A 24,202-nucleotide genomic window follows, 5' to 3' on the forward strand; every position below is an offset into this window, starting at 1 on the left:
CCAATCTAATTTAAGTTAAAAAACTGTTTGAACACATGACAGCGCAACTCACCTGTCATGGGAAGGGACTAATCCAAGAGGCCAAGGCTATTTGATTATACCCCCATTCAAGTTTTCTGCATGTGCACTTTCAGAGCAGAGGTCAATACTGGGCATTGTCCTGTGGCTCTCCACTTACTCATTGTGGACCCTGTTTTGGCCACACTGCCCTCCCACATCAACTATGACTAGGGCTACAGACACATCTTGTCACTATAGGCACTGAGTATTTCAACTCAGGCCATGCTTGCAGTCCACTTTCTGAGCCACCTTTCAAACTGAGAATGTTGTGGCATATTGTGGCAAAAAGAGCACTGTTGTGTCCTAGCTGGTTAACTCGCAGAAGTGATTGGTACTTGAAGCGTCTGATGGATCTCAGCTTTGTAACATTCACAATAAACCTCTGCTATCATTCATCAAGGTCCCCAGAGGAGGCCCAGTTTGAGACAGGTCTTGCTATGTAACTCAGGCTGTCCTCAAACTCACAATTCTTTTGAGTGCGGGGACAAAGTGAATGTATGACTATACCCAGGCATCAAATCTTAAAGACTTCAGCAACTATGTCATTGTTCCCCTCACTTGAAATGGTGAGAATAAAGACTCCAGGGAGACATGGCCACATCTTTCTTCACAGTGCTTAAACTCTTACAGCCAGGCGTGGTGGTGCACACCTTTAATCATAGCACCTGGGAGGCAGACTCAGGTTTATCAATGAGTTCAAGGCCAGCCTGGTCTACAGAGTGAGTCCAAGACAGCCAAGGCTACACAGAGAAACCCTGTCTCAAAAAACCAAACTCTTACTGTTCAAATGCCAGCTTAAGTCACTTTCTGGGACCACTTTAACCTTTCTGCAAACTGCCTATTAACTTTACCTAGCAAAGCACAGGGGCACATGCTTAAAATCTTAGTACCAGGGAGGTTATAAGGCAGGGGAGGGGCACTGTTCAAACAGGAGCCCCAAGTTAAGTCTCAGCCACAAAGCTAGAACATATTTCAAAAACAAAACAAAACCCAGAACCATGTCACTCTGACTTTTGTGTAGTAATATCTGCCCACATATATGCATGCCATGTAGGTAACTGTAAAAGAACCCAGGTCCTCTCTCTGCAAGAGCAATAAATGCTTTTAACCACAGACCATCTTTTCAGTCCTTGCTCAAAGTTCCCGTATCGGTGAACTTCTAAAAAATGCAGTTTAAAGGATTTCATTCTAAAACAGCCCAAAGCTGGAGGGTTCTGGTTTGGTGGTGTAAAGAAATTAGTCCTCAATACCAAAGCACATCACAGATAACAGAACCATAGACCAAGCCTTGACCTTTATTACTTAAAAAAGCTACATATTTATTTTGCTTTCTGACTCTGTGCTTGTGCCTTCAACACTTTCACAACGATTTTCTGCTCCTCAATAAGGAAAGCCCGCTTGATCCTAGGAAGAAAAACAAAAGTTATTATTTAACACAGGAACCCATTATAAGATGGAGCAAAGAAAGCCAGGCATGGTGGTGCATGCATGTAATCCCAGCACTTGGGAGGTAGAGGCAGGCGGATCTCTGTGAGTCCCATGACAGCCAGGACCACACAGAGAAACCCTTGGGGTGGGGGTGATAGGATGAAGCAAAGCAACCAAGAGCCTAGAAAAACACACAAAATTCCACACAGCTTGCAAAATTACATGGCCATTTATGTATGGAGGACACTCAAGAAAATTTCCTCAGATTGGCACATGGGCAACACTACAGTGGGCTGGTGAATTTGTGCTAAAGCAAGCCCGTAAAAGCAGCACTTATTCCTCAGTTCACACCCTCAGCTCCTGCCCTGACTTCCCTCAGTGACGGGACTGCTACCTGAAGGAAAAATGAGTAACGTTCACCCCCCACAACCGCCAAGCTGCCTTTGCTCACAGTTATCACAGCAACAGAACCCCAACAACACCCGAAGACTGCAAGACTACCCCAGCTACCACACTTAAGACAGCTTCTGGCTAATGTATTTCCTGTATCAAATCCAGGACATATCAGAATGTCTTAGAATATTTTAATCATTTTATGGTTTTCTATAAATCCCAGCTACCTGCTGGAAACTAAAGCTCAGGGGTAAAGAAAGGAGCCAAAGACACTACTGTAGTAGACAGGCCCAGATCTAAATTCTATAGGTGATGAGCCAAATTCTTATAGCTCAAAAACCCATGCCCTTGCCAGCCAGCTTCACTCCTCACTCTTCACTCTTCCTGTATCAGGCTTGGAAACCCTGTTCTCATCATTCAGGCCTCAAACGCCAACCCAGTTTCTTCAAGTGCAGGAAGTTTCTCTTCTAACCTTTATATATGAAGTCCAGTGTCTCAGCTAAAACCTTGATTAGAGGATTTCATAAAAGTACCCAAGCAAGCCCGAGTCCAAACTCCATCTTTGAATTCTCACCAATTTTCTCATCCTTTCTTTCCACTGACACTTTGGGTACCTTAGCAAATACCACCACTCCATAACCATCCTTACAATCCTTTCTAATACACAAATTATTTAGCCCTCTCCCACCAAACCCTCTCCAAGCCAGCATCAGGTAGCGAGACAAGCGCATATCCTCTTCCCGTGTGAAAAGCGTCTGTATGTTCCAAATCGCCATTTTGTTAAACGAATTACCTCACTATTTACTGTTTTACTAAATGACTCTCAGCTTTGCTTAAAATTTACCAGTTAGTTCCTGTTTTAAAACTAAAACTTAATTTTTCTTTCTTTCTTTCTTTCTTACACAGGGTTCTTCTGTGTAGACCAGGCTGGCCTGGAACTCACAGCCATCTGCCTGCCGGGGTTACAGGTGTGCGGCACCTCAAGCACGGATGACTAAAACTTTAACCCGAGAGAGCCTCCGTTCTCTCTTCTACCTTTGTTGTTTGTTACCTCTTAGACCAGCAACCCAAATAACAGTTCCCACACCTTCCTTTCAAGGCACCTCCTCCCTCCCAGCTGCCTACTATCAAACACTAACTCAGCCATTTCTTCCCTGTCTTTCCTCTAAAAACCAAAGCTATGTTACGATGCCCCCAAATGCTGACAACAGGAACACCATTGCGTTATACCTACCTCCTACCAAGGGAGACTCATAACCACGGCACGCAGTGTAACAGAAACACCCGGCATGCCTTAGCTCACTCACCTGTCGCGGACACACTTGGCACACATGGAGCCACCGTAGGCCCTGCTGACGTGCTTCTTTGTCTTGGACAGCCTCATCAGGACTTTAGGCCTCACAGCACGAACCCCGCGCAGCCGGCCTGGGCACACACCGCATGCGGATTTAGGTGCCTTCCCAACCTTCTTGGTGTACAGGTAAACAATCCTGTTGCCAGGGGTTCGAGACCTAGAGGAAGGGAGGTCGTAAGTGGTTCAGTACGTCGAGGAGAAAGTGGCTCGATAGTTATTTTAAACTTGAAAATACTTACAGCCTAGTTTTGTTAGAGGCTGTGTTGTAGGAGAGCCTACGACGGTATGTCAAACGTTGGACCATTTTGAGTGCCTACAAAAAACAAAAGCCACCTTTTACTGTAATTGTAAATTCAAGGCCAAAGCATCACCAAATAAGTGTATCTTACAGTCATACACACATTGGTTCGCACACGGCGCGCTTACAAAGGACCCACTCTAAAGAATTCCACATTGAAACACTGTCTGCATTTGGGTGACTAATAACAGACAACTACTTTCCTATTGGTCAAGTATGGAGTTTGGTTAAAGTCCCCATCAAGGAGTCGGTTGTTTGGTGTCTAGACAAAACACTAACCAGGAAAGCCGGAGAAACACTGACTTAAAGGATGATAACAAGTGAGGCACTGAGGTGAATCCTCGGCAATGCTGCTTGCTGGCAACACAGAGGCAGCCTCTTTTAAGACAGTATTCCCCTCCGCCCCCCCCCCCCCCGTTTTATACAGCTACCACCACGGGGACTAAAACAGCTAACTACCTCACCCACCCCAGTGCTGGTGCGTGGTAAAGGTAGCTGCTTAGGTCTTGTCCCAAAGTGACATGCCTGAGAACGCAATCTATTAATGGGACTCGGGCTTCGTGCTGTTTAAAAACCGAACTGCATCCCTTGGTAAATCAGCTACGCAGCATGGCGATGCGTCTGGAACCCAGACGCCTAAGACGCTAGACTAGCGCCCAACCCATAAGCCTCACACACACTCAGGCCATGCACCTTCGTTTTAACGTGGGCTACCTTTGAAGTCTCCAACCTCTGGGAGACAAATGGCTGCGATGCCTACTGAACACTACCCCAATCAATCAATAAAAGCATAGGTCAGGTGCAGCCAAGCTAACCTGGTCTTCCAAACACCCGCTTTACTCAAGGGGAGCCCAACTGCCAGGCACCTAATCCCACGCACAGGACCAGCGTAGACGACATGAGCCGCCACTATTTGACCAGGGTGGGCTCCACCACCGGCCCTGCCATCCCGTCTCGCTCGCTCTTAGCCATCAGGGCAGACACCAACAGGGGAGCATCCGGACGCCGCGGACCCCAACCGTGGGCTCTACCGACGCGGCCTAGGCCTGCGGAGCTCCGGCTACTCACCGCTTCGGGGGCGCTGGAACCACCGAGAACTTTCCGCAGCTACGAGCCGAGGAGGCGCCCGCCACACACCCTCACCCCCGCCCCTCACCCTCGCGCCAGTTACGGCACCGTCCCCCCAAGACGTCCCGCCCGCCTAACTCCTCGGATGGCTGCGGATCGTAGACGGAAGAAACACAGACCAGAGACAAGCCGCCATACCTCTAAGCACCGTCCCCGGAAGAGGAAAAGGAAGGGGCGGGCGAGTTCAAACGTCAAGTGTGACTGCGCAGGCCAGGAAGTACGTCAGAGACAGCGGCGTCTGGGTGAGTGCGTCGCCATGTTGTACGGAAGTGGATGCTCGGGCTTGAGTGGGCGAGACCACAGTAGAGCCTTGGCTCTGTAGAGCGGCTTCCGTAGGCGAGCTTGTACTCTAGCCCCGCATTGGAACGTCACGCGAAAAATTAGGTGGAGGATCGCTGTGGAAGAAAAACACAAATGATAGAGGAGACCGCCCCATGCAGAGAAAACAAGGGGGCTACGACACGTTTAGCCTAGGCTGGTTAGACCTGGTTTTAAATCTCTATGGCATCCCATAAGGTGACCTGGACCCTTCTATTATTCAGCCAGAGCATAAACTTCACAGACTTTTAAAGGAGCATTTGCTGATCACTAGCTCTCTCACTTTGGGCAAGCCTGTAAGCCTCTAAAAGGAAGATATTATTAAGTACCGTTGTAGTGCTATGATCAAAGGCATCTTGGAGTTAAAGCACTTAACCCAGAAGTCTTACAAAGAGCAAGTGCGCTATAAACAGTGGCTAATTTATGATTATGTGTAAAACAGCTACTTGAGGCTTTACTTGGGTAGTAAAGTTTGGTCTGCAAGATGAAGATGAGGACCAGAGTGAACCAGCGGCCTCCAGATGGCTATGTGAACGTTTACATTACGGGTCCCTAGTTTTTATCACATTGTCAAAGGTGATGAACACTTTCCTCGGGCTTAGCCTGCCATCTCTTTTCTTCTCACTCTGGAATCTTTTCTGTCTCTGGCAGGCATTGGATAAAGGCTGGTGTAGAGAGGCAGGCATAGTTTTGTTTGTTTGGAGACAGGGTTTCTCTGTGTCACCTTGGCAGCCCTGGACTTTGAAAATCAGGCTGGGCTTGAACTCACAGAAATCCGCCTGCCTCTGCGTCCCTGAGTGCTGGGATTACAGGCCCTTGCCACTGCGCCCGGCTCATAGGTGACTATCTTGAAAAGTTGGCTTTTTATTCTGCTCTACTGGTCATGATGTCTTTGCATTATCAGTTTCACGTTTTTTGTTTGGAGACAGGGTTTCTCTGTGTAGCCCTAGCTGTCCTGGAACTCATTTTGTAGACCAGGCTATCCTCAAACTCAGAGCTCCACCTGCCTCTACATCCAGAGCGCTGGGATTAGGGGCATGTGCCACCGCACTCACATGCACAGTATTTTCTTCTACAAAAGGAGAATTCTTGACTTTTTTCTTTTCTAGATACATTTTATAATCAACTCATGTGAACTTTGCATTTGCATTAAATTTACAAACCAATTAGAAAAGAATAGATGTTTTATGATATGAATTTTCTTAAGAATTATATATTTCATGTATTCAGGTCTTCTTTAATACTTTTGAATAAATTTCTACAATTTTGTAGAGATTTGCATAACTGTTGTTGGGTCAGCTTCTAAGCATTTGACATTTTCTACCTTTACTGCAAATGGTACCCTTTACATCAGTGGTTCTCAACCTTCCTGATGCCGTGACCCTTTAATCCAGCTTCTCATGTTGTGGTGACCCCCAACGACAAAATTATTTTAGTTGCTACTTCATTCATAACTAATTATGAATCATAAAACTATTATGATATAATATCTAATATTTCCACTGGTCTCAGGCAACCCCTGTGTTGCTGGTACTTAGAAATGTAATGATTGTATATTTTCTTTCAGTTTTCTTGGTACATTCCTCTGTAACTTCTAGTAATTGATACAAAGATACTTTAAAATTTTTTAAAGACTCATTTTTTTCTTCTGTGGACTGGTGTTTGGTCTGCACTTATGTCCTTACTATCTGTACGTTTGGTTCCCACAAAAGCCAGAAGATGGCATCAAATCCCCTGGAATGGAAGTCAAGGATGGTTGCGGGCCACCGTTGGATGCTAGGAATTGAACCCAGCCCTCTGGAAGAGCAACAAATGCTTTTAACTGCTGAGCCATCTCTCCAGCCCTGTCCTCTAATTAGATGCAGTAATTTAAAATGTTTGCATAAGTAATAAGTATATAGCTTCACAAATTTAGCATATACATAGAGACGATATGCTCAACATTCTAAATATGTCCCCTGCCTTCTCTTCCTCCCTCTTTCTCCAAAGATAACACAGTATTGACTTATTTATTTATTTTTTTTATTTTATTGTATTTTATTTTATTTTGAGACAGGCCTTCTCTGTGTGTAGGCCTTGCTGTTCTAGAACTTGTTCTGAAGACCAGGCTCACCTCACAGAGATCTACCTGCCTCTGCCTCCCGAGTGCTGGAATAAAAGGCATGAGCTACTACTGCCCAATGATTTTAATTCTTATTGCTACATAGAATTCTATTGTGCAGATGTATATAGACCAAGGTGACCTCAAACTCACAGCAGTCTCCCTGCCTCTGGTGAGATAAAGGCATGAGCTCTCTGTAAGCTGGCCAACACTCACTTTTAAATGAACGGCTGGGTTGAGATGGAGATAATTAAGGAAAGGTGTGAGGAAGCATTTACAACTGAGCCTCTTATTTAAAAAGAGCCTCAGATACAGTTTTTATTTCATGTTATCTCCAAATAGGACTGTATTTATCTTCATTGAGATAGATTAGAAGGTTTTCAGTGTAGAACCTTTTCACTTTTGCACCGTTACTGGCATAGCATCTGCAGTATCCCATGGAGCTATGCATTTCATTAGTTGTGTGGTTGTTTGCAGGTAGCTGATTATATTATCGTATTACATTTTATGTGTTAACAACATGAATTGATCGGCTGTAAACATTTAAACTAGATCGCTAGTGTGATGATCTTACTTTGGCATTACAAAGTTATATTGAATGTATTGATGGAAGAAACAGCTCTCACCTCAAAGGAACAAGAGAGATGGTTTGTTCAGGAGCTGAATATGAGTGCTCGTGGTCCCAGAGTACAGATTCACATTTCACTGACCTAGCAATTGCTTTAGCTTTTTGTAGTAACAGAACTCATAAAATAATAAACTTTTAGGTTTCTGCAAATGTTCACATTCCACTGAACTAGCAATTGCATTAGCTTTTTATAGTAACAGAACTCATAAGCTAATACACCTTTCAAATGCATTGGTAGGTATATTGGGCAGACATGTTACAGTGTGTGAGGAAGACTTGCAGGCCTCCGATGCTGCCATCTGACAGCGCTCTTAGCACTTATCCATCTTTGGTGGCTATGGAGGAGGGGTGGTCTGTCTGTACATTCCAGAGGCTTTACCTAATGGTCACAAAGATGTTATGTCAGGTACAGAAGAAGGCAATAAATGACCATTAAGGGGTCTGAAGATGCCCCGAGATAATTTGGCTCTGGATTTGCAACATTCCAACTTCTCCACTTACTGAGCTACTAACATGTCAATCAGCCCTTGTAGTCACAGCTACTTTCTGGTTCTCATTAAAAGAAGTTAAATATCCGGGCAGTGGTTTTGCACTCCTTTTAGTACAGCACTCAGGAAGTGGAGGCAAATGGATCTCTATGAGTTCGAGGTCAGCCTGGTCTACAGAGCTAGTTTCAGGACACAGCCAGGGCTGTTACACAAATCCTGTCTCAATTAAAAAAGAAGGAGGAGGAGGAGGGAAAAAAGAAAGAAGGAAGGAAGAAAAGGAGAGAGAGAGAGAGAGAGAGAGAGAGAGAGAGAGAAGAAAAAGGAATAGTAGTAGTAGGAGAAGTTAAATAAAATTAAATTTATCAAGGAGATGCCCGATCTTTGCATCCTCATAGAGACCACGGAGCACTGTATTTCCACAGCAGGGCTTTTCCCTGGACCCCTGTTGAGCCTCTCTCTGAAAGTGTTACTGTGTCTTTAATGCAGTCAGCTTCCTTAGTGTTAGCTTGCACTGGAATTTAGGATTCACTTTCCCTACAAAGGGTTAAAATACCACAGCATTTAACAGTCAAAGTTTTAGAAATAGGAATTTGAGAACAAATTAGATTTTTCTAATAGAAATGTTTCTGAGCCTAAAGCCCTAAAGGAGAGTAAGGAAACCAATTAACTTTAATTTAAATAATCACGTCTTAAGTAGCAAATGAACCAAGTTCTATTGTCAGAGAACAACTGTATTACAACCCCCAAAGGTTAGCTTCAAAACAGCATCGGTGCAATGGCTTCATCTCTAGCTAAGGAAATAAGTTTCTGCTGGTGGCTGTAACTGCTGTTTGGTGTCTGACAGGACGTGGTCACGGAGTGTGTGTGTGTGTGTGGGGGGGGGGCAGGGTATAGGTGATAGAGCGAGAATAGAGCAGTTATGGGAAACTCAGCTTAATGTGCTATTGCTAGTAACTTAAAAAAATGCAGCTAAAATTTTATTCCTGATGAGACAGTTTAAGAAAACATGGGAAAATTGTATTTTTATATTCCAAAGCATACACGCACACACACACACACACACACACACACACACACACACACACACGCACGCACCTGCTAATTGTCTTTTTATTTACTTGTTATTCAAAGGTAATGACTGTGTACTCGTTGCCATCATATGTCTGTGTCACAATGCCAAATTTCTGCCGATGTCTCCAAAGCATCGGAAATATATTAAACAAATGTGCATTCTCAGAAGGCATAGAAGGCATGCCCTAAACTGGGGCAGTGGCTGAGTGCCAGCACATTGCTTTTGGATGGCTTAAGACACCGGAGAGAGCAGGACTTTGGCCAAGAGTCAGAAGCAGAGCATGGAAGGCTTCAACTTATGGGCTCAGTGGCTTAAAGTCTGTTCCTCTCATGCCATTTCTTTTGATTTCATCCTCTTCACGTGCCACCTTTGTGTCCTTGGGGCACATTGTGGGAACAATGATATTCCCAGCATCCTGTAAGAATGAGAGGCACGGCATAGAGTGAGGCTGCACATGGTAGGTGCCCTGTGAATTCTGGCCTTATGGTTGTTTTCTGAAAAAGGGTTATTACTTTCTCTTCTGAGCTGGAAAATAGTGGAGTCACAGACATGGTAAGCACGGAGGGAGGGGGTTAGTGTATGAGAGCCTTTGTTTCCTGAACTTACATTTCCCCATGGAAACATAAGACACTGCCTTTGGGCAAAACAAGACCTGTGTCTTTGCCTATTTTTTCTTTCTTTCTTTCTTTCTTTCTTTCTTTCTTTCTTTCTTTCTTCTTTTTTTTTTTAATGCAAATCAAGGTCTTGTTTTCATGGGAAAGATTTGGTGAGCTGATGCTGTAGTGGACTAATTTCCCGTTGTTGCTTGTTCAACAATCTCACTTATTTTCTTACAAAGGGCAAATAATTTTGCTGAATGCTCCTCCACCCCCCACATTAAGAAGTACATAATATCATGTGTTGCGTGGAAACTTTGTCTTCTGAAATGTCACAACCTCATCCAAAAGAGAATTAAAATCCTGTTATTTTAATTTGCATCTAGCCACAAGATAAGTAAAGTTATCATTGCAATTCTAATTAAATGGGATGATTGACTAAGGTAGCACATCAAAGAAGAGAAGTGGGTATGATAAGTGGAAGACTTATTAATTAGTCTGCGTGGAAGAAATTCCAGGGATGTCAAGCTGAGCCTGCTGCAAGGAGAAAAAAAGCAGACGCGAAAACGCTCGTTTCTTTGAAGTTAGGAACTAAAATAGTGATGGAAGTAATTGCGCCTGACTGGATCCAGTAATGAAGAGCTGTAAATCAGACCTCAGAATCGAAGGAAAGATTCAAGTAACGAAGGCGCCTGTCCCCCCTGCTGCGAAGAAACAGAATGTGGAGCGCACTAATTGACCCAGCCTATTTCCCAGTAGTTCTCTGTTATTATTTATTAATTTTTAATTTCTGAATTATTTACGTCCTGGGAAATTATTCCTGACAGCCTGTTAGGCGTGCCAAAGTTAATGGAGGATGAAAGGATGGGTACCAGAATTAGCAGGGATGGAGTCACAGGCTACTGGATTTAATGATTTTTTGGAAAGGGAAATTGATTCCACACAGTGTGTCACTTTATGCTACTTTAGGGATGCACCAGCTATTTGATTAATTGAGGAATAACCGATTCAAAGTATATTTGAAGTGTAAATGAGTCACAGCACTCAGCTGTTTACCTTCCCCCGTTCTGAGAGCTCTGGATTTTCTCGAAGCTGGAGATTAAACACTGATGAAGACGTGTTTGCACACTGTGTGCACACACCTGTTTGATTCCCGTTAAGCTCGGAGGGAAGCTCTCAGAACAGAAGAGCAGGGGCTTGCCCCTTTCTTCCTTCTCCCCGTGGCTCCTCAGTGATTTTTTTTTTTTTTTTTTTTTTTTTTTTAATTCCAGCTCATGGACAACACAGACGCTGTGATCTGCCTCCCTCAGGAACATGCTGCACTTGCTGTGGCAGCTAGAAAAAAAATCAGTGCTTGCTGGTGAAGAGAAGGAGAAATGGGAAAAGGCAACGACTCTGATGGACAAGAGAACAGAATCTGGGAAAGGAGTGAGGCAGAGGCCGAGGCCCTGGCTCCTTTGTGGCCTCTCTAGCCTCTCCCACAGTCCTCATGTGTGCCTTTTCCCTTGTCCTCGGGTTTGTCTCCTCAGGGCTAGTGTTCTTTTCCACAGGGTCCTATGCAAGTGAACCTCATATTTTAATATGAAAACACCCTGGAACACATTCTAGGTTAGGGAAAGTAGGTTTGGGGCAGGCCTGGGACTCTGCATCCCTTGTCAGCTGCTGAGGAGGCCCAGGCAATCTCAGTTCCCCTAAAACAGTTCTTAACTTTGTGACTATCACTCAGAAACTTTAGGTGACCTCCAAACACCTAGAACTAAACACAGATTATTCCTACTTTCTATCCATGTTTTGGGGGCCTAAATTCCTGGCAAAAGCAATTTAAGGAAAAAAGGGTTTGTTCTGACAGTTAGCTCAAGTGTCCTGGTTGCTTTTTGTCAACTTGACACAAACCTAGACATTCAGGGATAGTCAATCTTAATTTAGAAAATGCCTCCGATAGGAAAAGGCCTACAGGCAAGTCTATAGGGTATCTTTTTAATGAGTTGGTAATTAATATGGTTGGTCCCAGCCTGCTGTGGGTGGGGACATTCCTTGATACTTGGCCCTGGGGTGTGTTTAAAAACAGCAGCAACGGCAACAACAACAACAACAACAACAACAACAACAACAACAACAAAACAGGCTGAGAAAACCAGGAAGCAGCATCCTCTATGGCCTCCAGGTTCCTGCCTTGAGTTCCTGGCCTAACATCCATAATGTTGCTATGCATCATAAAATGAAAGAAACTCTTTACTCCCCGAGTTGCTTTTGAGGAAGGTGTTTTATCACAGTAGCAGAAACCCTGAGGGTGTGGTCCATGGTGTAAAGTCATGGTGGCCAGGGCTTGAGGCAGTTGGTCACACTGCATCTGCAATCAGGAAGCAAAGAGAGATGGATGCTTGTCCTCAGCTAACTTTTTCTCTTATTTACTCTGTCAGGTCCCAGTCCAAAAACCAGCTCCACTTACATGTCTAGTGGGTCTGCCCAGCGTAGATGATTCCTCACAGATGTGGTCTCCCTAGCGTGGATGATTCCTCACAGTTATGGCCAGAGAATCATCTTTCTAGTGCTTCAATATTAACCATTATCTCTGGCATTCAAGGTCTCCTTTTACAGCATTTTTATTATACATATTAATTTCATGTTCATAAAATGGTCTCTTGAGTACTTTTCTCATAATTTCCTGGCAAAATTTACATAGCAAATACTTTCTGTTATGATCTCTACCTAACACTGACCCTCTCCTCCCATCGCCTCCACTCTTCTGTTCCATTTCTTCCTTCCGCCTCCTACATTCCACTCACAGAGGTATCAATGTTAGACTGTGATAAATATACCTGTATATCAGTAGGGCAACTGCAACACAGGACCGTCGACTTCAGCGTGGATGATGACTTAGGAAAGCTACATCCCCTGTGCAACTTGCAGGCAGCTACGCCACAAAGAGTCCCCTCCCCTAGCAGCTGTCTATGGCTAATCCAGCCTCTGGGAGGAGCTTCCAGAGTCTTTGTGTCTCCAGACAGTGGGTCCCAACCTTCTTAATGCTGCGACCCCGACCCTTTAATGCAGTTCCTCATGTTGTGGTGGCCCCCCACCATAAAATTATTTTTGTTGCTATTTCATAGCTGTAATTTTGCGAGTTTTATGAACCGTGATGTATCTGTATTTTCCAATGGTCTCAGGTGACCCCTGTGAACAGATCATTTGACCTCCAAAGCAGTTATGACCCACAAATTGAGAGAGAGAGAGAGAGAGAGAGAGAGAAAAGCTATAATGTGCTACAAGTGCCTCATGAATCTTGTAATTTTGGAAGAATGGCAGCCTCACCAAGAGCAATTGCTGCTTTTTTTTGTGTGTGTGTCTTATTGTAATATGCTTTGGGTGGGTGGAGTCTCACCATGTAGTCCAGGATTGTCTTGAACTCTCTATATAAGCCAGGCTGGCCTCAAAAATCATTATCCTCGGGGCATACCCTTCTGAGTGCTCGGATGGACCACAGGGAAGTGCCACCATGCCCAGATCTCACTGGGTTTTTATTTGTTTGTTTGTTTGTTTTTAAATAAAGAGTGAGGGAATTAAAGTTTTGAGATCTTTTCTGTCTGCAGTGTCTGTATTCTTTCATCATATATAATTTACTGAATCTAAAATTTTCTTTAGGAATTTTATCTCCTTTGTTTTTCTGCAATGAGAAATCTGAAGGCATTCTGATTCCCAGGCCTGGGTAATCTGTTCCCCACCTCCTTGGATTTTCTCTGGCTCCTCAGTGTTCTGCCACTTCAGTGACGTCCTCGAATGTGTTTTCCAGGGGCACTTGGTGGCCTCCTCCCATCTGGCAACCAGCTCCACAGCTTGCAGAGTTCCAGTTGACTTGCTCATTGATGATTGTCCACTGTCTTCTGTGTGCTCCTGTTGGGGTGCTGCTGACCAGATGCTGGGCATGTCTTCTCCACTTATTTTCCTCCTGTTATCTTTTCAGTTTTCCTTCTCCTCTTCCTCATCTTCTTCCTCCTCCTCCTTTCATGGGGTCCTTTTTGAACTTTATTTTCCAATTCCTGTGTTGAGTTTTTAACTCCAGTTTTTTTCTTGAAGATTTCAAGAACTCTTTCTTACTTGAAATTTCCTTTTCATATATTATCTGTTTTCTGATTTGTCCAAAGAGAACAAGGACAGTCTGTTGAAGCTTTTAAAAAAATATAGTTTCTATTTCTTCCAAGATGCTTTGATCTGTTTATTGATTTGATTTCTATTTTCTTTTGTTCTTTTTTGTTTTGTTTGCTTATTTCTATTTTCTATGCTGAGTCCTCCTCAAATATTTGGCATCTTTTCTTATGTGTTTACGGTTAAGAATAAGGGATTGGGGCTGGAGAGATGGCTCAGAGGTTAAGAGCACTGCTTGTTCTTCCAAAGGTCCTGAGTTCAATTCCCAGCAACCACATGGTGGCTCACAATCATCTATCCTGAAATCTGGCGCCCTCTTCTGGCTTGTAGGTGCACATGCAGGCAGAGCGCTGTATACATACAATCTTTAAAAGGGGGGGGGGGCAGGATTGAAATCGCATTAGAGTGCTCTGAGCACAGGGAACCTTTCCACTTCAAATGCCACTGGCCGCCCATGAACTGGAGAGGGTATTAGTTGATAATCTCCTGAGGTCAACATCTGAAAAATCCTCCTTCCTGGGTTGGTATGTTTCGTAGAACAGACTCTTTCCATCTCCCAAAGGGAACTAAATGGTCAGGCTGCTGGCATTCTGGGGGCCGGATGAGGGAAGGACAAGAGTTTCTAGCATGGAGTAGTTGTCACTGCTCCTGAGCTTGGGGTGACAACATAGGTCGCATCTTCAGTCATATCATATGCAGCCTGGAGGCCTTTTGCTGTGTTACTCCTGAGAGGAAACCATTATACGAAGGAAACCGGAAGGCTAATTGTCCAGTACTGTGCAGTGTGAGCGGAGACGCGGCGCTATTGTGTGTATAGCACCGCTGGTTGCCTGTCCGCTTTGCAGTTTCCAGAGGTCAGACACTCTTATGTTCTCTTTCATGTGGTTTCATGGCTTCCAGAGAAAATCTCCTTATGCACATCGTAGTGAAATTTTGCAGAGAAGTAAAATTCGATGCATGGTTTAGCCAACCATTTTCATCCAGAAAAGCACTTACAATTACTTTCGCTTCTTTTAAGAGGAAAAATAAAGCAGAGGCTTCGGAACACTGAGGTTAAAAACCAAAGGTTCTTCTGTCTCCTTTAATCTCTCACTACCGGTGACAATGAAGAAAGTATCTCAGCTAGGACAAGGATTCGTTTCAGGTCTGTGCTTGCAGCTGTTATGGGGTTTCAAAGCTTGAGAACTCATATTCGGCCCCCAGCGGACGCTCAGAGCTCAAGACCTAGCTTTGTGGACACCGAGGCTGGTAATTTAAAGAGTGGGAGGTATTTTATCATTGTTACTGGCCGGAAGTGATAGTTACAAAGAATAAATTCACACTCGCTCAGCTGAGGGAACGTCAGTGTCCAGGTTTTCTTTCTTTCTTTCTTAAATAATTTATTTATTTTTATGTTATGTGCACTGTATGTCTGTGGGTGTCTGGTTTTGGAGTTACAGACAGTTGTGAGCTGCCATGCGGGTGCTGGGAATTGAACCCAGGTCCTCCACAAGAAGAGTCAGTGTTCCCAACTGCTAAGCCATCTATCTCTCCAGCCCCCAGGTTTTCTTTAGTAAGTGTGCTACATAACAAGAAAGCCAAATTTCCAACAGATTTTCTTCATGTGACTCTCCCTTCCTTTTGAGACAGAGGAGCTCTGTATAACGCAAGCTAGACTCAAATATGTCATCTTCCTGCCTCAGCATTCCAAGTGTGGGATATAGCTCTACGCCACTGAGACAGGCTGCATGTGTTCCTTGTTGGAATATATTGTCTATTAGGGAGGGCACCTCCAAAACGTACGTGAACTACAGTGAACAACGCATCCGATGAGACTGCTCTCGGGTGGATTTGTTTGCTTGTTTTTTTGTTTTTTCTTCTTTAAGAGTAAGGAAAAATAATAGGGCTGAGGAGATGGCTGGTGGTTAGGAGAGCTTGCTACTTCTCTAGAGGATCCGAGTTCAGTTCCTAGCATCCACGTCAGGCAGCTCACAACTGCCTGTGACCCCAGCTCTAGGGGACATGACACCTCTTCTGGGTTCCACAGACACCTGCACACCTGTGACATCCCCCCTCTCTCTTATACACACACACACACACACACACACACACACACACACACACACAATCCTTAAATGATTAAGAAAAATACATGAGAAAAATAAGTTATTAATGCCATCTTAAGAGCTGGTGTATTAGCTCACCAGGGAAACGTGCTTCCTGAGCAAGCCTGATGACCCAAGTTTCATCCTTGGGTCCTATAGTAGAAGGAAAATTGACTTCTGAAAGTTATTCTCCCATTCAAACACTAGGATTGGGCCACACTCATGCCTGCACACCCAGACACACACAAACCACCACCACTAGCAGCAGCACCAGCAATAGCAATGACAATAGTAATAAACACAACATTTTGTTTTGCGGAGACAGGGTTTCTCTGCGCAACAGAGCTCTGGCTGTCCTAGACTTGCTTTGCAGAGCAGGCTGGCCTGGAACTCACAGAGATCTGCCTGCCTCTGCCTCCCAAGTGCCAGGATCACAGGCATGGGACACTACAGCCTAACATAACTACAGCTTTTTTAAGAATTACGAGTACCTCTGAAGTATAAAGTGAGAATTTTTTTCAAGAGATAAATTAGACTTCTTCCAGGCTGAAATGCTAACTTGGCTACCAAATGACCTTCATAGTTAATTAGTAAGCTGCAACGCACTTTACAGTGATAAGCCAGGTCTGCAGTCAGTGCCCGCTCACCTTAGGGTTCTGTCTGTAGCTATGTGATGCCCAAATGTGCCCAAATCAGGATCCCAGTACCCTATGAAACCCTTATATCACAGTAACCTTTGTTTTCATCCACCATTCACGCATTCATTTAAGTATTTTTTTTTTCAACGAAGGTACATGGAAATTATGGGAGGAAAGAGGCCTTGAGGGGGTTGGTAAAACATGTGATATGAAAGTGGGGGCAATACTCGACGTGGGAAGTTTTAAATGGGGGTGGGAGTAGGGAATGTGGGAAAAGTTTGGTTGGGGGAAGGATAACCAAAAACTAAAGATGCATGAAAAAGCCTTGTAGAACTCTATTACTGCATATGCTAACCAGAATATGTAATTCTAAAGCAGAGATTAAGTGAAGGTATACTGCACTGTCAGATAAATGCTTCCCCAAAAGCCATAGTTGTTTTTTACTTATTTAATTTTTATTCTATGTGTTTAAGTGTTTTTGCCTTCACACGTGTATACATATATGTATGTCATGGAAATCCGAAGAATGCATTGGGTTCCGTGGAGCTGGAGTTACAGATAGTTGTAAACTATCATGTGGGTGCTGGGAACTAAACCCACATCCTCCCCTAGGAGTAAAAAGTGCTTTTAAGCACTCAGCTATCTTGCCACTCCTAGCTATAGGTTTCTTAAAAAAAAAAAAAAAAAAAAAAAAAAAAAAAAAAAATCCCAGGGCCAGGTGTGGCACACTTACCTGTGAGTTATTGTTTAGAGAGGGTCCAGAGGTCCCCACATAACACAGGTTCTTCTCATTGCTTTTGGCTGCCCGCCCCAACCAGATGGTAAGCCATCATTGCTGAAGACGCCACACATTTTGGATGCAGGACACAACTAGGAAGCTGGAACTGACTTGCAAGCTTCACACTTGTTCCCTAGTGCTCACAGTGCTGCTAGATGCTGTGCAGGCTGGGGCAGGCAGGGGCCATCAGCTGCCCGTGGACTCTGCATACTACAGTGCTAATCTGCTGGGCACGATGTGTCTGCTGGTGCAACAGGGGTATCACTGGAGAATCACCAACCATTTATTGCCTGGATTTGAAACCCAATCAATGGGAGGACATGGGCCTGGTACTGTGAACCTTGTGAAAGCCTATAGTTGGGGAAGTTGCAGGCCCTACAGGGAGGCATCTAACGTCATGCTGTGCTAAGTGGACATGTAGTCATATTGCCTTCTGCGAGTTTCTTTATACCCATAGACAAGCCCTGCTCTTAGCTACACCTTCTAAGTGGGAATGGTTAATGCAGAGACACCCAACTGCTCAAAGTGCCAAGAACACATGACTGTTTCCCTAGCAGGGCTGCCTTTTCTTGCCTCAGTGGTAGAGGATGCACTGTCCTGATGTGACTTGTTGTGCCAGGGTGGGTTGGTGGCGGGGGTGGGGGTGGGGAAAGAGGGTGAGAAGGTTGGGCTGGGAGGAGAAGAGGGAGTGGGGCTGTGATTGGATGTGAAATGAACAAATACATAAATTAATTTAAAAAGTATGTGGTTGTTAAGTACACCCTAAACAAGACTTATATTAACCCCCCACCCCCAAACACACACAGATAACAGGGAACATTCCCAAAGATGTGGCAGAAAAATTGTAAGATCCAGAGAATGGGGAGAAATGCTATGAAAATGATATAGCACTTCCTTTTTTTTTCCCCTTAGGATGAGTGTTCTATGTGCATGTCCACCTGCAGGCAGATCTCATTATAGATGATTGTGAGCCACCATGTGGTTGCTGGGAATTGAACTCAAGACCTCTGGAAGAGCAGACAGTGCTCTTAAGCCCTGAGACATCTCTCCAGCCCAACATAGCCATTTCAATAATGAACACACAAAAGTAAGATATAAAAATAGGGAGAGAACTAGCAGGGTAGAGGGGGCTAACAGGAGTGGAAGGGGTGGGAAAGGACAGGGGGAACAAATATGACCACAGTACGTTCTGTATACCTGGGAAACTGTCGGAAAGATAATCCCCTCCCACCCACTTTTTACATCCTTTGCTTATTTGTTTAAGACAGGGTTTCTCTCTGTAACCCAGCCTGATCTGAAACTCCCTCTGTAGTCCAGGCTGGCCTTAAAATCATGGAACCCCTCTTGCCCCAGACTCCTGAGTTCTGGTATTATATGAGGGAGCTACCACCCTGGCTCTAGCAATAGCTTTGCATGCCACGTGTAATGGTTAATAGTGACGGTTAACTTAACAGGATCCAGAGTCACGAAAGAGATGAGTCACTGGGCAGGCCCATGAGAGATTATCTAGGTGACCGGGATGGGAAGACTCAGCCTAACTGTTCCTGCCAGCATCTTGCGTGGGGTGGGGGTGGGGCGGGGTGTCCCACACAGTAAAAAACAGAAAGCGAGGTAAGTACTAGCAATTATAGCTCTCGCTTCCTGACTGTCGTCACAATGTGCCGAGCCACATTGAGCTCCTGCTGCCCTAACACTTCTTGCCACAATGGACTGTACCCTCAAACTACGAGCTGCAATAAACCCCTCCTTCCTTGAGTTGCTCTTGTTATGTACTTGGCCACAACAGTAAGACAAGTAACCAATCTACCAGTCCACTCAGGAAGCACACACACACTGTCTGCTGCCAGTTGTGCTCTGGCAGACAGACCAACCGTGGAGCATGGTTCCCTACGGTAAGAATGTGGAAAGTAGGGGATGGGGGGTGGGTACCTGCATCCATCTCAGCCACAACGAGCCTCTGTTCATTCTAAGAGCAGGCACAGAAGATGGCAATTAAGGAATGCACCTTTGACCTAAGGTGCCATCCTTGTGAATATTCAGGGACATTTCTTGGAGGCTACAGCCCGGGGGGAGTGGGAACCCTGAGCAGGAAGCATTTCTCATCTCAGAAAGAAAATAAAAATGTCGGACAGCAGAAGCCATTGGTTGAAGTGGAGGGAGCTGGTACTGATTTGCCCAGCAGGCCATTCTGCGGAAGTATAAAAGCATATTTCAATGAAAATATTTCAATGGTAAGTTTTCCAAAAAGCATATATCCACTCTTAATAGTTTAAATCTCTATTAAATCTACAAAACGGGTTTCCTAACTGGCAAATTAGAACAGAATCTATTAAGAATAGCCAGCACCATCTATTTTAGTATTTGCTAATGTGTTTCTCCCTTCTCCCTAATGTTTTGGCTTCTATCTAATTACAATTTGGTGCTTAAAAGATAAAAGTTTATTTTGTTTTGTTTTGTTTTGTTTTGTTTTAGCAATCATTGTTGCTCTGTAGTGGAATATATGCGCTGTCCTGGATCCCGGGTTGGCAGCGCTTATTTCAATAGTAAATGGAAGGGTTCTTTTTCATTGAAGTGAGCAGGGAATTAAGCTTACAACTTCAATTACCAATAATTAATTCCCCACACTGCCGCCATGCAGTTTGCATTTAAGTTCCCAATGCCCACAGGATAACAAAAATCTATTTTGATCACTTTTTATTTTCATCATTTAAGGAGTACATCTTATTCCAATTAGGCCCATGCATTTCAGATTGCAAGAGAACAAACGCTCTTTCTCCAAAGCAGGGAGTGGGGGGGGGGAGGGGGGGGGAGCCTTTGAGCCAGACAAAGACAATTCTAAGACCTTTTCTGCCTATTGTTTTTTTTTTAAGGAGCATCTCATATTGTGGGGGACTTGGCTACCTCATCTACACGAAGCTATTATTTGCAATCACATAGATAATTCGCTAAATTTGCTTTTCCTTATGTACCGATCTATCCTTTGCTGGCTTTTCGGAAAAGAACAAGAAAGCAACTGAGCACCTGATTTCCAGTGAGGGGCGGGAGAAACCAAGTCTTCCTCTAGAGCCAAGGCCAGGAACTCTGGCCGAGGGTAGAGGATCAGAAGGTCTGTCCCCGAGAAAGAGGTCCCACTCATACGTGGGCAGAAGAGACTGAGCCCATCAGGGAATTGCAACTTCTTTTGATAAATTCTGAGCAACAGAAAGAAGCCACTGGGGTGTCACCAAAGCACAGACAACAATCAGAGATGGAGTTCTTAGACATAAAAGAACATGCTTGGAATTAGGTGCCCTGGAAACAGGCACCCGGCGCACGTGGAAAATAAGTTGTAAGAAGTTCAGCTTCCTGGGTTTCTTCTGGCCTCGTGTTAACTTTGTTTGCCGATGAACCTCACAGTTCAGTCAAACTCATCTGAAGGCTTACTTAAGTGGAATTCAATTAAATGAAGCCAAGCACTACCGGCATATGCTTCCATACCTGGATTTCAGGAATAAGAGAAACTCATTCACAGCAAGCGTACAGTATTAGTCATTTAGTAAGATGTAAGCTCCAGCGTTCTCTACAGAGATAGAGCAAGTTCTACGTTTCACACATGCTCACCTCAATCTCCAGCCAGTAGCTGTATGATGCCTAAACCTGTTCAAATCAGGATCCCAGTATCCTAAAAAAACCTCTCATATGGTAGTAACACAATTAAAAAAAAAAAAAAAAAAAAAAAGAATTAGAGTCCTTGTGTTACACTTGCTTTTATGAGAAAATAAACCAACGTCAACTAATATTTTTAAATGATTTTTAGTAAAGTTTAGTAAAAAACATTTTCTTGTTCAGTAAATCTTTTAATGTCTCTCTCTCTCTCTCTCTCTCCCTCTCTCTCTCCTCTCCCTCTCTCTCTCTCTGTGTGTGTGTGTGTGTGTGTGTGTGTGTGTGTGTGTGTGTGTGTGTGTGTGGTGTCTGTATCTGCGTATGTAGACCAAAGGACAAATGTGGCTGTTGTTACTCAGGAACCATCAATCTTATTTTGAGACAGCGTCTCTTATAGGCTAGCGCTTGACAAGAGTGCCAGGCTGAGTGGCTAAGGGGCCCCAGGCATCCTCCTGCCTCCACCGCCAGCAGCGGGTTCAGAAGTGCACATCATGCTTGCCTTCTTCCTTCCTTCCTTCCTTTCTTTTTTTCTTTTCTGAGACGGGGTTTCTCTGTTTAGCCTTGCCTGTCCTGGACTCACTTTGTATACCAGGCTGGCTTTGAACTCACAGCGATCCACCTGCCTCTGCCTCCTTAATGCAGGGATTAAAGGTGTGCGCTACTACCACCTGGCTTCTTTTCTTTTTAATATGGGGCTCAAACTCAAAGTAATTTACCATCAGAGCCATCTCCCTAGCTCATTTTAAAAGTAAATTTTAATGACTAAAATTTTTAATTTTTATTCAAGCATTTTAACTAATCACTGTTTCCCAACATTAAGTAAAAAAAAAAAATAATAATAATAATTGCATTGAAGGAGAACAAGATGTCCTACAGCATTAAACAAATGCAAGGAGATAAGAGAAGCTTTGACTTGCAGCTGTATACAAAACACACAATAACTGATCTTCTCCTTCTGAAGGCCAGGGTTTTAATCATTTGGATGGGGCCCACCACTTGCCCTGCCAATTTGTGTCTGAAGCACAGCCACATATGTCCACCTCAGGAGAATAAGTTACATAACATAAATGATTTCTTTTCCTAAAACTAACCTTAAAGAAAGCATCTTTCTTTCTTTCTCTTTCTTTCTTTCTTTCTTCTTTCTTTTTCTTTCTTTTCTTTTCTTTCTTTCTTTCTTTCTTTCTTATTTTTAAAAGGTTTGTTTATTTATCTATTTATCTATTTATTTATTTATTTATTTATTTATTTATTTATTGTGTATACAGTGTTCTGTCTGCAGGTGCTCCTGCAGGCCAGAAGAGGGTACCAGATCTCATTATAGATGGTTGTGAGCCACCATGTGGTTGCTGGGAATTGATCTCAAGATCAATTAACCTCTGAGCCATCTCTTCAGTCCTTTTCTTTTCTTTTTTTTTTATTTTAACACACAGTTTTTGTCAATGAATCGCGCTGAAAATCGCTCTGAAAAGGAGGTGACAAAGGAAAGGGTTTAATTTGTTTATGAATGCAGAGCTTTTCTTGGTTTCTGGCTTTAGTCTTTTCACTGTCATAGCGTCAACAATAAAGACCTGTCACTCCTGTTCCTTTCCATCCAAGAGTTTGGTTCCTTGTTCATGTCTTCGGATGCTTTGGGCACAGTCAAGTAACTTCTACGTGGAAGCTTTATTGTGGCACTGTAAAAGTGTACGTTTCCAAGCACAATGGATATGATAAGCCCAAGAAATCCTTGGTGGACCACACTGCTATGAGATCATGCCTGTTTTTTAGACAGCCAAAGGGATTGCAGAGAAGAGAGGGGCTTTAAACTGACTTGGAGAAACATAGCCAGGCCCCGGGGGTGTCTGCAACAAGTAGCAGCAGAAGCCTGGTGGCTGTTTTTGCCTGGGAGAGAAAGGGGACACTCAGACCCATTTCTCAAGGTTCTGGAAATGACAAACTCATGAAGCACAAATCATACCCCAGGCTAAGGACATCTAAGAAGGCTCTTGGCATCCTGAAATGGAAAGCCATCTGTGCCATCTCTCACTTGAAAGTCGATATTCTCACCAGGGTTCCCGGCTGCATGCATGCACGTATCCCTTTACACAACAGTTAACGGGTGATGTCCATCGCTCCAGCTGCTTTTTTCAGTAGAGGTGATGCTTTCCTCTCTTCCACTCTAAGCTCTGTGTAACCAGATGTGGTGGTCAGAATAGGAATGGCTTCCCATAGGTCGGGAATAATTGATCCTCAGCTGGTGGAACTGTTTGGGAAAGGAAAAGGGGTGTGGCTTTGTTGGAGGGGCTCTACCAATCGGGTAGGCTTTGTGTTGGTGTTTTATCCCAGGAATAGAAAAGTAACTACATCAAATTACCAGCTTTGAAGTGAGTAGTTAGGGCAGAGACTTTGGTAGTAGATGAGGGGGAAACTGGTTCATTTCTTTTTTTTTTTTTAATTTTTAAAATTTGTTTTTATTTATGGTATATGAGTGCTTTTTCTGCAGAAGAGTGCATCAGATCACATTACAGGATGGCTGTGAGCTACCATGTAGTTTCTGGGAATTGAACTCAGGACCTCTGGAAGAGCAGGTGGTGCTCTTAACCACTGAGCCATCTCTCCAGCCCCCAAAACTGGTTCATTTCTAAGGAAGGAAATCTGTGTGTCACCTCAGTAGCATCAGGCTTGCGTGAACTAACTGAATGTTTAGTGTTGTCACCATTCACTAATAAAGACTTGAAAGTGAAGACAAGTTTTGTCAGGACATTGTGAAACACACAACAGACATGGATTTATTTCCCCTGAGTGTCACATCTTACCAATTCCCTTTTTCTGTGGATTATCATAGCTTCTTAGCTGCTGGCATTCCCAGACAGGTTGAAAAAAATCAAATGATTGATCCACTTGATTCTTAGTAAATTCACACTACTTGAATTTCAATTTTCTCACACTTTATGGATTCCTTCCTGGCTTGTCTGCTCTCACTGACCACTCTTGGCTAAGCCTCATTCCCCCAGTAAATTGACACTAAGAAAAAGAAGTATAGAGAAAGCCAGTGACTTGCCCTTGACTATACAGCT

At 43.8% G+C, this 24,202-nt stretch overlaps 1 protein-coding gene across 2 annotated transcripts; it reads right to left on the reverse strand.

The window, feature by feature from the left end:
- Positions 1 to 1,326: 1,326 nt before the first annotated feature.
- Rpl34 (ribosomal protein L34) lies at positions 1,327 to 4,844 on the reverse strand. Of its 2 annotated transcripts, none has more exons than XM_051165552.1 (4): positions 4,800 to 4,844; positions 3,475 to 3,548; positions 3,189 to 3,392; positions 1,327 to 1,464 (listed from the first exon to the last, which is right to left on the reverse strand). In XM_051165552.1, exons 2-4 carry the CDS (start codon positions 3,537 to 3,539, stop codon positions 1,380 to 1,382), a joined length of 354 nt encoding a protein of 117 aa, XP_051021509.1. In that variant the 5' UTR covers positions 3,540 to 3,548; positions 4,800 to 4,844; the 3' UTR covers positions 1,327 to 1,379. The 2 variants fall into 2 exon arrangements, with proteins under 2 accessions (XP_051021509.1, XP_051021508.1); XM_051165551.1 differs by lacking the exon at positions 4,800 to 4,844 and adding an exon at positions 4,602 to 4,685.
- Between the last annotated feature and the right edge of the window lie 19,358 nt (positions 4,845 to 24,202).

The sequence above is a fragment of the Acomys russatus genome, chromosome 23, assembly GCF_903995435.1.
Source record: "Acomys russatus chromosome 23, mAcoRus1.1, whole genome shotgun sequence".
Lineage (NCBI taxonomy): Eukaryota > Metazoa > Chordata > Mammalia > Rodentia > Muridae > Acomys > Acomys russatus.